The sequence below is a fragment of the Cucumis melo genome, chromosome 1, assembly GCF_025177605.1.
Source record: "Cucumis melo cultivar AY chromosome 1, USDA_Cmelo_AY_1.0, whole genome shotgun sequence".
NCBI lineage: Eukaryota > Viridiplantae > Streptophyta > Magnoliopsida > Cucurbitales > Cucurbitaceae > Cucumis > Cucumis melo.
The window spans coordinates 17,653,572-17,669,772 of NC_066857.1; the positions used below are offsets into that span (position 1 = coordinate 17,653,572).

A 16,201-nucleotide genomic window follows, 5' to 3' on the forward strand; every position below is an offset into this window, starting at 1 on the left:
TTTAAATTAAACGTTTTAAAATTTAATGTATGATTTCATAAGTTTTTCTAATCAAACTTTTCTAATAACTTATATCGTTTTTTAAAGCAAAATCTTACGACAAATCTTGAAGATTTTGGAAATCTGATATTTGATATTCTCAAGAAAAAAATGATTTTAATTAATGTTTTTAAAAAATCTCTTTATTAGAAAGTTATTCCTATATGGTGAATTTTGAAAAATTGTACTAATTTTCTCACTTACTTGAGGTGAGAATATGTTTTAATTGATGGAATGCTTTTCAATTATTTTATAAAATCACCGATCCAAATATTGGAGTGATGTACATTGAAATAAGGCATTTTCAAAAACTTATTTTTTCAAATGAATTTCATTTAAATAATGATTTCAATTCAAAATATAAAATTTGGCTAATGTTTTCTAAACTGATGGTGTGGAATATAAACATCTTCCTAGTATAAAAATAACTTCTAAACTCAACTCTAGTTTTTGCAAATAATTTTTCTTATGATTTTATTGTAAAAAAAGATCAGTGACGATTCTTTTTTTTTTTTTTTTGTCTTATTTTAAAATTAACCAATTTTGAGAACGTCGACCTCTCCTCATCGTCTTAGGCACGTGAAGAGCAAATGTTTAAATTAAAAATGTATTTTTTAAAAATATTTTTTTATTAAGTCATTCCAAATAGGTATTTTATAATTAGAAATGAAATTTGAATTAACCATTCCTATTATTTTCCCTTATTGAAATTTCATAAACATTCATAGATTTTGCCATAATATTTAGAACACACATGAAGAAAATACATAGCAATACATTACGAAAATCAGAAAATACAACAACATGAAACAACAATGTTTTATGAAACTACTACTACTAACATTGTAACCAATTTTCAATTTCCCCATGTCAACTTTGAAACCCTTTATTTCCCTTCCTTAATGTTCAATTTAAACACTAGCACACAAGACTTTATTCTTATTTTTCCTCCACAATCTCTAAACAAACTGATCAAGATATTCATCCACACTGGTATATTTAACTTCTGGATACAATTTTGTAGCTTCCACTCCAAATGATGCTTCAATTTCAAAGTTAGTATGATCTCCCTTCACAAATGCTGAGTGAGAAATTGCTAATATCACATTCAAAGGAAGTGGAGCCTCTGCAAAAAAAACAAAAAGTTATTATTACTATTAATTCAAATGACATTGCTTCAAAAACAGGACCTCTTGTGATCGTTTAGACGTATTTTAAATCACTTATAATCAAAGCATGAACAACTATATATGGATTAATATTTTGTCACATCGTATACTTAATCGCGTCTAGAAAAAGATCTCATTAAGATTAAAGACATTAGGAAGACAACAATCAGCTTAGAAGTATTATCACATGTTAAATTACTCAACTCAAAAGTTTGGGATGAGGAAGGAAATACGATAAATTTCATAAGAAAAGAAAAAACCGAATACAAACCTTCGATGTTCTTCAAGACTTGTTCCTCAGGAACATAGATTTTCTCAACAGATTTTCCAATTTTTTTCTCCCAAAGAGCAACGAGATCATTGAAAGAGTAGATGTTACCAGCTGGTCTAATGTAAAGGGTCTTGTTCAAAGTTCTTGGATCATCCACAGCTTTGATTGTATAAGCTCCAATGTCATCTTCCTTGTTGAATATTGCTGATTATATATAATTCATAAGGAAACAGCAGCATTAAGATCAAATTTTATTTTCATTCTTTGATCAGACCCTATTTTCTTAGACAAAATATGTTCTAGAAGAGATTTAAGACTATATTTCATGAAATAACAGAAAAATATTAACATATGTTTGAGGACTATTTAGTTTCTAGATTTAAAATTTAAAATTTTATGTATGAATACTACTCTCACATATGAGTTTTTCTTTATGTTTCCATATGCTTTCTAACACCATTTTTCGAAATCATTTTCTAACACCATTTTTCGAAATCATTTTCTAACACCATTTTTCGAAATCATTTCTAAGTTTTGAAAATAGAAAATAGTTTAAATACTTTAGGAATTTGAAAAAAGAAATTTTAATTTTATATAGGACAATTACATTCATGTTCAAAAAACCAAAAACCAAATAAATTTTTGTAAATAAAAATCTAGTGAAAATATTTACAAAATATATTAAAATTATAGATTTTATTAGTATTTATTTAATAAAATCTAAAAATTTTGTTATACTTTATTTGGATTGATTTGACTATATATTAGAAAAAAACCTCTAATAAGATTTCCAATAAATATTTTGTTTTTTAATTTTCTAGTTTAGAAAGGTAAACTTCATAAACACAAAATTCTCCCATTCTTGTTTTATTACAAATATCCCTAACAAATTATGTTCTGATACCAAACCTAATAATGACAATCAAAGAAATTAGTTTTCAACAACTTGATTTGAGTTTTAAAATTTTATTTTAACCGACGAAAATACACATATACATTTCTTAGAAAGAGGAAAATAAAAAGCACAAAAGCACTGTTTTGAAAACAATTTCATTATTTTAATTTTATGTTTTTCTAAACAAAATTAGGTATGTCTTCTCCTAATTTATTTACCATAGTTTTCACCTACTCTGAACGAATCCATAATTCGTAATAAAATTCTAATAATAAAAACAATTTTTTCTTTTTTTTTTTCTTTTTCTTTTTTTTTTATAAAAATAACCCTTCTTGTTAACTTGATCCCCTGGGTTTGGAAACAAAGTAGAAAAGATAATAATATATAGATAAAGTACCTCCGAGCAAAGAGTAGTATATTTATAAACATAATTTTGAAAAATGGAATGGGAATTGATGATCAATATGAAACTAAATAATGCTAGGAAAGTATATAATATAATATAAAAAAAAGGGGTAAGGAGTAAAGAAATAGTTACATTGTGCAGTTCCATCCCCTAAGATAACAATTTTATCTCTTGGGGGAGAGGTAGCTCCTGGTTGAGACAAGGAAGGAAGGAAGTAGCCATCAAAGAAGTTGGAAGAAACATAAGTGTAGGGAATTCCTGCTGCCTCTGTAGCCCGACGGATTCCAACCTTTATACCAAATACTGATTTTGCTGGCTCCACAGCATTACTACGATCCACATCATTTCCAAATTCCGATGGCAGAAATCTCTGCATTCATTCTCATTTTCTCTCAATTAACTAATTTTAATCTTATACCCAGAATATATATAACATCCCTCCTATCACCTTCATCCATCCACTTAAATTTTTCGTTTCATTGGTGATTTACGACGTAGGATGTACCAAAAATTATTAGGATATTTCATTGAATTTGAACAATTTTCCATTCCTCAATATTTTTTTCTCTTCTCGTAATATGAGAATAAATAGTTAAGTGGTACAGTTGCTTTTGTGAGATTTTGAGAGAAAATAATTTATATATATATGCATATCTACATGATTTGGAAGTTTGATTCCGATTAAAATAAAAATAAATATATAATTTTTAAGTTTGTATCTATTTCACCTAATAGATTTATCAAATATTACCATCGTATGTAGTAGATCTATGACGTCTAAAATTGATGATTATTCACTGTTTAATGAAAATTCTAAGCTTTCATGTATCTTGGATTTATATGATATTTTTTAAAAGAAAACTCCAATATAACACAAAAGTTAAAATTCAAATACAAAACACGTATTAAACTGATCAAATTAATAATTTAATTATAAACGTAATGAAGACAAAATAGCATAATTAAAAAGAAGAGACAGATGAGAGAAGTATGTGTTGACCTTAACATTGCCAGCCTCTTTGATGGCATCAATGAGCTTAACTTGATCGGCCAATTGACCAGCACCAACGGTGGAAATCACCACATCCACCTCTTTTATAGCCTTAACTAGACTTTCATGATCATACAAATCACCCTACAATAATAATTTTAATCACCAATCACAACCCCAAAAATATATAATATAGCAATGCCAATAAATAAATATATATAGAAAGAGAGAAAGGATGGATAGATCGTCACTTCTATTTTGAAATGAAATCCCACACGTTGACCATGAAAACTCCTCAAACCCAATTGGTGTTTTGGTAAAAACTAAAATGTTAGATCTTGTTGAGGAAACTGAGAACCCAAAAGAGATATGGAATAATAAACTCCATGTCCAACAATGATAAGATGCATAAAAATTTAAGATGGTATACATATATATATATATGTGTGTGTGTGTGTGTGTGGAGATTATTAGGTTAGTAAGGTAGATGAAAAGGGGTGACTTACAATGGCAAAAAAGACTCCCAAGCTCTTGAACTTGTTGAGGAGGTCAGATTTGGCTGGATCAGAAAGAGTGGACTCTCTAACAAGAAGATAGGTTGGATTTCCAGCCTTAGCACTTGCCTCCACAATGAACTTACCAATATAGCCAGTGCCTCCAACAAACAAAATCTTGCTTTTATCTCCCATTTTTAGAGGCTAACAATATATATATGTATGAATCTTTCACACACAGACCAAAAATAGGGAATAAAGCAAACAACCAAAAGGAGAGATGATACAAACCAAATAATATGGCTACTCCTATTTTTATAGACCCAAAAATGGTCTTTTATTATTATTATTATTGTTGTTATTATTATTATTATTAAATATGAGAATTTGAGAATATGGTCCCTTTTCCACAATCCTATCCACGTTCATTGAGTTAGGTTAACTCAACTCACATTGAGTTAGTTGGTGACTTCAAATCCAGATAGTGATATTACTCACTTACCTTCTCAACCAATAGCCACGTAAAATTTGAAAACAAAATTAGTAACTATTTCATTTTCGACATAAAGTTAAGGTTATGAACTAACTCTACTTTCATTTCTGGTAGATTTCGTTTAGTAACTATTTCTTTTTTTTTTTTCTTTTTTTTTTTTTAATATTAAGTTTAATTTTTTAAATTATTTTATATAATAATTTGCATATTTCTTAATTATAATGGTAGAAGTCCTACCTAAATTTCTAAAATAACAAGTTTGGAAAGGAAAATTAAAATTTTTAAGTATAACTTTGAGTATGCCAAGGTGTTTTTTCTTTAATCAAATAGTGCCAGTGGTTCAAGGATCAACAAATGCATCTAAAAATCTCAATTTGGTTTTTTTTTAAAAAAAAAATCAAGTTTTTAAAAGTTACTTTTAATATTTTTAGTTTTCCAATGCAGTTAAATAAACAGGTTTTGAGAACGAATTTTGTGTTTAAATTTGAGCTATTTAATGGAAAACAATTTTAAAGATAATAATTAAATATGTACAGCAACATTTTTAAAAAAATTTAAATATAATAAAATCAATTAGTTATAAACTTCAATCTCCGATAGACTCTCGATCTAAATTAGAAAAGAAAAAGAAACTAAAAAAATATAACTAAAGATAATATTTACTGTACTTACTATTTTTCTTACCTATAATAACAAACGGATTATTTTAAAATTATTTTAAAATATAGCAAAACTGAAAAAAAAAATTACAAAATACAAGGAAATAGTATGGTCTATCTACTCTTGATTAAAATAAATATTTTACTGTAACGCCCCAAAATTTGAGGAATTAAATTTTTATTATCTTAAGTGTAACTCTGAAATTTTGGGTATTATTTTAAACGTTGAAGTATTTTACGTTGTGGAGGTTTGATCTTATTAGATATTTGAAAAATATCTAAGTGTCTTGATGTTTGGAATTTATGATTGTTGACCGGGTACATAATTAATTAAGTTTAAGGATAAAATAATTATGTTATGAAGGTAATATAATTATTTATTATTTTTTTGAAAGGGTATAGGTGATGTGATTGGAGAGAGGAAGAGTAATTGATTTTAAAGGGGAGAGTTGATGGGTTTAAATGAAGAGAGAGAATGGGTGAAGGTTATTTGGAGTAAATTAGTAAAAAATGATAAAAAAATATAATAATAATTATTTTTTATTAAAAGGGAATTGGAAAGCGTGGAAGATTATTCATCATCTTCCCAACTAAACCCTAGTCCCAAACTCTCCCAACCCTAGTCGCCGTCGTCGCCCTCCTCTAGATCGTCGCCGTCGAGCGTCCGTCGCAAGCACCGAGCTGATAGCCACCCTTTCAGCCGCGTCGGAGAGCTGTCCGAACCGCCGAGCGTCAGCCGCAAACAACCCGCGCTCGCATCTTCCCCGTCGTAGTCCGCCCCGTTCCACCGTCGACCATTGGCCAGCGCCGCGTCGTCGATAGTTTGAGCCCCGCGTTTCAGCCGTCGCCCGAACCCAAAACCGACCCGCGCACTGCATCGCTTCACTGCGTGAAGTCGGCCGACCCGCGTCCCTGCCCGCAACCTGACCCGAGTCCGCTCGTACAATCCGCGTCACGCCCGCGCCCGAGCGCTTCAGCCACTCCGTAAGTCGTGCCGGTCCGCGCGCCGCTTTACGCCCGCACGCCCGCTCCGCGCCACCAGCCGCGTCCGCGCGCGCCCGCTCCACGCCTCAAGCCGCGCCTGCGCCGTATTAGTAAGCCGAATCTTCCAGCCGAGCCACCAGTTGATTTTTGCCTCTCCAGCCGAGCCAACTGAGCCGCCAAACTCCCTTTTAGCGCTGTTTTGACCTACATTTTTCCGGTAAGCCACGGTAGGTTGATTTTGATTTTTAACCATCCAACTAAGATTATTTTGACCCTAACTAAATTGGTTGTTGGATTAAATTGACTTAGTTAATTGGAAGCCGAGCTGGAGATTTGTCCAACTAAGTCCAAACCAAGTCCGACCTTGATCTTGGGTAAGTCGCTTCAAGTGAGTTTTTGGACCAATTTTCCTTGAGGGTAAATTACTAAATTGTGGATTCCTGATCCTTTAGGACTTTGGCCGCTTGGGGGAGCGTGTTGTTACTGCTAGGACTTGTTGAGTAATCTCCAAGTAAGAGATGCTCCTACTAGACCTTCGATTTACATCAAAAAAACTGCATAAATTTATGGTTACGTATGGATGATGGCTAAGTGTCTATCTTAAGATTGTAGAGAGAGAGAGAGACGGATTTTGACATTGTGCCTGCTAATTGACTTTATGGTTAGCGTGAATAGTAGGTCGATGCTACTGTCTTCGTTCTAGAGACATAGTAGTAGTTGGGGATGACTGATATGATATGTTAGGGTTGGTGCGTTATGGTTGATGTATATTATGGCATGAATTGATGAAATTATGATATGCATGACAAGTTATGATGTAATTGATGAGATGTCGTGTACATGCGATGTGTAGGGTGTATGTTAGCTTCTTATTAGAGTCGTACCCACATGGGTGTCCTCCGGGATCACCATTATTATGACACGTAATGATGGAAAGACCCGACGGGGTCGCTCACACTTATGACTGCGTAGTCTGACGGGATTACCAGTCTGACATTGACATTGACATAGACATGACGTGAGTGATCCGACGGGACCGCTCACAGCCCGAGCGTCTTAGCTATTCCCTTTGGAATTACCAAGGACCAGCTTGTCCCTACGGGGGCACATGTTGCACGTGTTTGGGGACGTGCTAGTTCAGGGGTACCACTTTTCAGGGCTCTAATAGGGAGTTAACAGGCACCTAGTGGGACTAGTAGGGGGTCCCTTACTGAGTATTTTTTTATGCTCACTCTTTCCATTTCCATTTTTTTCATGCAGAGGCAGAGGTAAGAATAAGGGCAAGCTGGCGAGTGACCAGAAGTGATCGTGGTGGACCATAGGGATATGCTTGCTTCCGCTTATGTCAAATTTGGATTTTAGTATTGCATTTCAGTTTTTTTATTGGTTATTTTATTTCTTTAAAAGTAGATAGGGCCCGAGTTAGGATTTTGTTTTACACTTATTTCATATTTTCTTTATTAAATATTTTTATATTATTTGAAAACTTGAGGTTTTGGCTTACTCTATTTTTAAAACTTTACAAACTTATATGTTTTTTTAAATAGTAATGACTTCGACTTAGTATAAGGAGTTGGGTCGTTACATTTACTATATTTAACTATAAATATTATCATAAGTTTCATAATATAAAACAATTCTCCGATTGTTTCATTGGGTTTTGTACAATTTTTTTAAAGAATAAATTTAAAAACGTGTATGTTTTATTATTGAAAAAAATAATAATAAATTGTACCTGATAGTAAAAGTATTGAGAAATGTGAAGTAGTTTGGTGACAACCAATATATGAGTTTTGATTGCTCCAAAAAAAGAACCTTTTCTTGATCCTCTAGATTTCAATTGTGTGGATATATCAAGATAGTGCATTGAGAAATTAAAAATTGTAAGCATTTCAAAATAATTATAAAAATAATTTAAATATAGCATAAAAAAGAATTTTTTTTTTTAATAATTCTTTGTCGACAAGAGATAATATCGGTAGTTCATATTTCATGTTCTCGTTTGTACTAATAATAAATAATAATAGGAACTCTTTTGAAAGAAATATAACAAAACGGTAAAATATTTATTATAACAATTTCGAGAATGGAAAAAGCCCACAGGCCTATCGTAGAAAATACGAAAAATATCTCGTCAATCATGTCGTCAACAACGCACACGTAATATATGTGGTACGATTGTTTAGATTTGACTATTATTTGATACACGGTCATTTATATTTGTCTACGTTTTACTTTTTCAATTTTATCATTTAATTTTGTTACACGATCATTTAATTTGGTTATGTTTAAATTTGGTACATGATCGTTTAGATTTGGCTAAACGATTTTTTTATAATTCTTTTGATACATGATCGTTTAAATTTGTCCACACGATGAATTTTTTTACACGATTATTTACATTTTTTACACGATCGTTTACATTTGGCTACTCCAATTTTTTCAAGATTCTTTATACATGATGTTTTAAATTTTGCTATTTTTTTTGTACATGTTCGTTTAGATTTGGTTACTCAAATTTAAACGACCTAAAAAAAGAAGAGAAAAAGAAGATTATTTATATACAATCTTTTAGATTTTGCTATTTTTTGTCTGATTTAGATTTAGTTACCAAAATTTAAACGACGTAAAAAAAAAGGAAAAGATAAAAACATGAAAAGAATTTGCAACGCAAAAAAAAAAAAAAAGGAAGACATGGAAAAAAAATCGTAACAGAAAAAAAGGAGAGGAAAAAGACGATAAAAAAATCGTAACGAGAAAGAGAAGAAAAATAGAAGAACAAATCTGAAATATTTAAAATCGTAACGTGTTTTGTTATATTTATGAAAATTTCTCTCATAATAAATTATAATAAATAATGATAATGATAATGATAAAAAAAATTCTATTAGTAATAAATTATAGATTTTATTATGAGTATTTAGTAGACAAGTGGATGTATCATAATAAACGTATTAATTCTTATTTCTTCCTTGAGGAAAAGTCTAAGTTGAACCAACCTGACATATAATAATTTTTTAAGGCACTATACGTAGTTATAATATGGGAAAAAACAGCCTATGCACCACGTGCTCTCCGTTACGTTTTCAAATTGTTATTATTATTTTTTAAGTGAAATTCGAATCTCGACATAATAATTTTGGATCTGGAGCTTTTGTAAGTTGTTTGGAAAATCGAACATTTTAGATTAAAAAGAATAAGAAAATTGTTATGAATAGAACAAAGATGTGAAACTATTTACAAAATAGAGCAAAAATTTTAAATGAAAAATAGAGAATTTGATAAATTTTACTCTAAAGATTTTATAAATAATTTAAATATTTTGTTATTTTTAAAAATAATTCTTAAAATTCTTTTAAAGTATAAGGTCACCTCTCAATTTTCTTATTCAGTACTTATGAAGTTTTAAAACTACACTATTTAAATATTGCAATAGTTTCAAATAACTAAAAAGTTATATGAATTCTATGATTTAAACTGTTTTGTTCTTTTTACTCCATAAAATTTAAAAACTACGAATAATATTAACCAAATAAAAATATTATGTTACAAAGTAAGTTTTGATCTCTACATAAAAAATTTAGATGAATTTAACTTCTATTAGAACAATATCCTATTCGAGAATTTGATTAGAACTATATTGACAATTCAAAAAAAGTTTATGAATTTTACCATATGTAAAGATATTATTACAAAAAGAATGATTGGTTAAAATAAGTAGAAAACAAGATTATAATTTATATTAATTTTTGGTTAAATTAAAAAAAAATGTTGCTGATTTTGTATTTTAGGTCAAAAATACACCCAAACCTTCAATAACTATGATTTACGATGTATAACCTTTTTGGTATAAAATATTAAGTATATGAGAATTTATTAAACAATTTGTAAATATAGCAAATTTTTTTGTTTTTATTAAACATATTCCAAGATTGTCCTCGTTTTTAAAAAGGAAATTGGTGCGATTTTCTCCCTTCTCCATTTTCACCGTCATTTTCCCATTTCTCCACAATTTTCTCCCTTCTTCAATATATTCTCCGCGATTTTTCCCCTTCTCCATCTTTACCATCGTTTCTCCATATTCTATGTGATTTTCTCCTAGATCATCTTCTTCCGCATCCAACCAGTCATCCTCTAACCAGCCGCTCGTCGAACAACATTACAGCTATCTTTCGTTAAATCATCTAGTATGTAATCAACTATTTTGTAAAGACACTACAAGAAAATGGAGCATTCCCGACGCCGAAAAGCACGTCGACATAAAGAACGTCGGGAATAAGGGCTTTCCCAACGCCCTCAACAACGCGTCGGGAAAACCATCTTTCCCGACGCACCACGAAGGCGTCGGCAAGAATACGTCGGGAAAAGGGGTTTTTCCCGACGCCGTGAACAGTGCGTCGGGAGCGGCGTCGGAAATAGGGGTTTTTCCCGACGCCGCGTGAAACGTTGGGAAAAGGGGTTTAATGAGCGTCGAGAATTTCCCTTTTCTCGACGCATTTTGAGGGATTTCCCGACGCCACGTCACGGCGTCGGGAAATCCTCTTTAAATTCGTTTCAGTTCTGTGAATTACAGAAGCGAAACCGAGAGGAGGAGAAAAAGAAAGGAGAAGAAGAAGAAGTCGCCGCCGTTGAAATTTCCTTTTGTTTCGCCGCCGTCTGTCGCCGACCGCCCTCGCCGTTGTTCCTCGTCGCCGTCTGCCACTTTAGGTAAGTGAAATATGTAAATTTATTTAGTTTAAGTTTATGTTTTAGGGTTTTTTTTGATAAAGTTTAGTTTAGGGTTTTTTTTTTTGATGAAAATTAGTTTAGGATTTTCTTTTGGAATAGATTTTTGTTTGTTAAATGTATTTTTGTATAGAGTGTGTGTAATTTGTGGTTGAATTGAAATTTGAAATTTGAATGGTTTAGGATTTTTGTTTTAGAAAATTGAATAAAATTGAATGGGGGTTGAATTGGGGGAGGGGGTTTATTGTTAAATTGAAAATTGAATTGGGAGGGGGGTTTATATTTGAATTGAAAATTGAAAATTGAAATTGGAGGGGAGGGGGGGGGGGGGAATTTATAGTTGAATTGAAAATTGAAATTGGAGGAGGGGGGGGGGGGGGGAGTTAATAGTTAAATTGAATTGGGAATGTAATATGTGTGTTAAGATTTGTTTTGGCTATCCTGCAGTTATGGTAGCTTTTTTGTTTTGAATTTGTTTATGTTTGGGATGGCTATCCTGCAGTTATGGTAGCCTTTTTTGTTTTGAATTTGTCTATGTTTGGGATGTCTATCCTGTAGTTATGGTAGCCTTTTTTGTTTTGAATTTGCTGGTATCAAGGGGTGGTAGTTAGGATAGCTTGAAGTATTTTGTTGTTAATAATTAGGTTGTGTTGGCTATCCTGCAGTTATGGTAGCCTTTGTAGTTTGGAGGGGTTTGTAGGATGCGAAGATATTTTGAAGTATTTTGTTGTTAATAATTAGGTTGTGTTGGCTATCCTGCAGTTATGGATAAGGGTTGGATGAAACTTAGAAATAAGTTATCCCTTGAGTATAGACATGGAGTGACCCAATTTTTAGAATTTGCCAAATTTCACGTTGATGCTTACGGACGATTGAGGTGTCCATGCAAGAGATGTTTGAATTTAAATTGGAGCTCATTAGAGGGTATGGAAAGACATCTGCTGACTATAGGAATATCCCCTTACTACACAGAATGGGTGTATCATGGAGAGTCATTAAGCTATAGAGGTACAGAAAACTTTGAGGAAGGAACTAGTAGTAATCCTTTTAATGAAGGAACTAGTAGTACACAATTTAATGAAGAAGGTGATATCTTTGGTATGCTAAATGATTTACAAGCCCCTATTGAACATGAAGAGGAAATAGAGGAATTTCGTTTGGAAGATGAAATGGCGATGAATGTTGGGGTAAATATAGATGAAGATACAACAAATAATATATTTCAGGACTTATTGAATCAAGCACGTAATGAGTTGTACCCCGGTTGTTCTGAATTTTCGTCGTTGAATTTTTTGGTTAAGTTGATGCATGTGAAAGTTCTAAATGGTTGGAGTAACAAGTCGTTCGACATGTTGTTAGAACTTTTAAGAGCAGCGTTTCCAATGTGTAATAGTAATATTCCTAGTTCATTTTATGAAGCAAAAAGAAAACTTCGTGACTTGGGCTTGGGATATGAGACTATTCATGCGTGCAAGTATGATTGTGTATTGTATTGGAAAGAGTTTGCTGAGTTGCAACATTGTCCTACATGTGGCGAGGCTAGGTACAAGGTTAATCATAATAGAGGGAAAAAAATTCCGCATAAGGTATTGCGCCACTTTCCTTTGGTACCTAGATTACAGCGCTTGTTTGTATCGCAGGAAGGGTCTGCTGACATGAGATGGCATAGGGACAAACGTGTTGAAACAGATGATGTCTTGAGACATCCAGCTGATGCAGAGGGGTGGAAGCACTTTGATTCTGAATTTCCTGATTTTGCTTCTGATCCACGAAACGTGCGTTTGGGCTTGGCTTCAGATGGGTTTAACCCATTTGGTCAAATGAGTACCTCGTACAGTATGTGGCCTGTTGTGTTACTTCCTTACAATTTTCCACAATGAAAATGCATGAAAGAGACAAATTTCTTTATGTCATTGCTCATACTCGGTCCTAAATCTCCTGGTAGGGAAATTGATGTGTATCTCCAACCATTGATTGAGGAATTGAAAGACTTATGGACTTTTGGGGTGCGTACGTATGACTCTCTTACAGGTCAGTTCTTTCAGCTATACGCAGCCTTGTTGTGGACGATTAATGACTTCCCGGCGTATGGTGACCTATCAGGGTGGAGTACGAAGGGGTATCAGGCATGTCCTATATGCATGGGTGATAGATCGTCCTTCGGGATACGAGGTAGAATATCTTTCATGGGACATAGACGCTATCTTTCACAGAATCATGTGTGGCGTAGAAGTAGGCTACACGATGGAAAGGTAGAGCGTAAGGCTCCTCCTGTGGTGATGAATGGGCATGAAATATTAGAACAGCTAGATCAGTTGGAATTTCCAGTTATGAGTAAACATCCTTCAATACAGGATAAGAAAAGAAAGAGAGCTCTTAATTGGACGAAGAAAAGTATTTTTTTCAATCTTCCTTATTGGTCGAGATTTTTGTTACGTCACAAACTTGATGTAATGCACATTGAGAAGAATGTTTGTGACAATTTGATTGGTACGTTATTGAACATCGAAGGGAAACGAAGGATACCACGAATGCTAGGTTGGACTTACAAGATCTGAAGATAAGAAAGGATTTACATCTTGTAGAAGTGGGTAACCGATTGGTGAAGCCACATGCGAGCTACACGTTGACTACCAGTGAACGAGTAGAGTTTTGTAAGTTTCTGAAATCAGTTAAGTTTCCCGATGGATTTGTTTCCAATATATCGAGATGTGTGCATGAAAGAGAGGGAAAAATATCAGGACTAAAAATGCATGATTGTCATGTTTTATTACATCGACTGCTACCAATTGGTATTCGAGCATTCTTACCGAAGAACGTATACACTGCTATAACCGAATTATGTAATTTTTTTCGTGACTTGTGCGCCCGAACGATAAGAGTAAGTGATCTAGACAGATTGGAAGCAGATATCATAATGACCATATTAATATAGTAGAAGTTGTTGTAAGCCACCAAGTGGATGACCACATCGAGGATGACACTCTATGCAGAAATGACGTTGATCCCACAATCGTTGAAAGACCGGTTGTGCGTCATGTCACTGACGACGATGTGGATGAACACTTGTCACATGCAAGAGATGAGGAATTATAGTGACAAATTAAACCACGTATGCACATACTTATATCTAGTTTATATATTTTGATTCTAGCTATATGTTCGTATTTGGTTATTGAATGTTTGTTTTCTATATGTCCATAGTCATTATGTCATATCGACGATCAAATTTTATGGAGACGGACGATATGTTCCTCCAGTTTGAGGAGGATTTAGATAACATTGCGGGAGGGTCGTCATCTGTAGGCGACAATACGGGTGAGTCTAAGAATTTTCTTCATTTTTAACTTACAAATATTTCATGTAGGGGTTTCTAACTTTATATGTTATTGTCTATTTATTGAGCAGGGTCTTCTTCTCAACAAACGACTCCGACACCTAGGAAACGTGCGCAGTCTCGACTCTTGGAGTTAGAGCGCCACGTTGCAATAAATGGGCGCATTCCGATGACGATCGCCCCTGGAGCGGAGAAGCCTATTTCTCCACACGCCGTTCGCTTCAGCCAGGCGATAGGCGTGTGCGTGCGAAAGACATTTCCCGTCCGCTGTCTTAAGTGGACGGACGTTGGGAGAGAATACATTGAGGTCGTCAAGGGCGACCTCCAGGTAATTAAATGCACTACACATTTATATATGATTTCATTTGAAACATATCTAACTTTAACCAATCTAATGTGTTATGTTTGTAATGTGCAGCGATTGTTTGTGCTTGATTTCAATGATCAAGCAATGAACAGCTTTGTTGAGCATCAGATGCTCACGACCTATAAAGAGTTCTGGGCCGACTAAGCTATATCCTGAAAGGAATAAAACCATGCACATTTTAAGAGTTAGCAACTCGTGGTCATGATATGGAGTTAAGCATTGCCAGTAGAGGAGCTAAAGATTTTCTTGTTCCTAAAGTAAGAAAAGATAAGAAAGAGACGAAGGGTGCTGAAAAGATAATGAAGAGCACTGTAAAGGAATCTATGCTCGTAAACACGACCACACTAAAGTTCTTCAAAAGAAAAGAAGTAAGAGCTGAAAAGAAGGATGATGGAAGCAAGAGACGACGTCTGACTTTAAAAGAATGACAAATTTTTTTTTTACGCATTTCTTGATTCAGATATTGTAGACATGCTAGAGCAACTACTGGAGAAGCAGCTAAGCGACCTTGACAAGTTGGAAAGGTAAATGATCCCAACTACTGCAAGTATCATCAGGTCATCAATCACCCAGTAGTGAAATGTTTTGTGTTGAAGGAGCTAATTCTAAGGTTAGCTCATGAGAAAAAGATTGAGCTAGATTTTGGGGAGGTAGCTTAAATAAACCATGCTGTAGTGACGATAATGTTAGAGGCTCCTTCGTTAAGATTGATTTTTTAGCAAAGGAAAAGTTTGGTTTAGTTCAGGACCTTCGAGCCTATAGTTGTTCAATTCTATCAAGAAGTCGCACCCGAGGATTCTCAAGGAAAAGAAAGATCGATTGAAGAAGACGATGAAGGGTGGATCGTTGTGATCCACCAAAAGAAAAGAAAGTAGACTCTGACCCAAAAAGAGTTATGCTTCAGCATAAATTATAGAAGAGGGAATAAAACTAAAAAGAATAAGAAGAAGAAGAAGACCCAAATACCTAAACTCGTGCACGAGGAAGACAAGGATTTTCCTCGACCTCAGCGCTTAATAATCTTGGTAGACTACTTTCCAACAAGATTCCTTTGTGATCAGTAGGATGAAAAACCAGAAGTCGTTATATACTATAGACCATTTTAGATGATCTTGAACATTGATCCCTGTATGTCTCTACATACTGTTCAAGACTCATTAAACAGCTTAGGATGTTAGTTTATTGGATTTGGGTTATTAAGACAGAACTAATAATAAAATCAATAACACTTATTAAATTATAATAATACTTTATTAATAACGGTTAATGGATTATATTTACTATCTACAAATTTTAGAACATAAAACCCAACAGAACCTTCTTAAGTGTGTGTTTAGTGTTATTTTAGGAAAGTTTGTTGGCTTAATTGTA

General features: G+C 33.4%; 1 protein-coding gene across 1 annotated transcript; it reads right to left on the minus strand.

Annotated features, from left to right (window-relative positions):
- Positions 1–794: 794 nt before the first annotated feature.
- Positions 795–4,585, minus strand: LOC103490366 (phenylcoumaran benzylic ether reductase Pyrc5-like). Its single transcript, XM_008449860.3, has 5 exons — positions 4,278–4,585; positions 3,781–3,915; positions 2,913–3,150; positions 1,480–1,683; positions 795–1,165 (listed from the first exon to the last, which is right to left on the minus strand). The coding sequence occupies exons 1-5, from the start codon at positions 4,458–4,460 to the stop codon at positions 999–1,001; spliced, it is 927 nt and encodes a 308-aa protein (XP_008448082.1). The 5' UTR covers positions 4,461–4,585; the 3' UTR covers positions 795–998.
- Between the last annotated feature and the right edge of the window lie 11,616 nt (positions 4,586–16,201).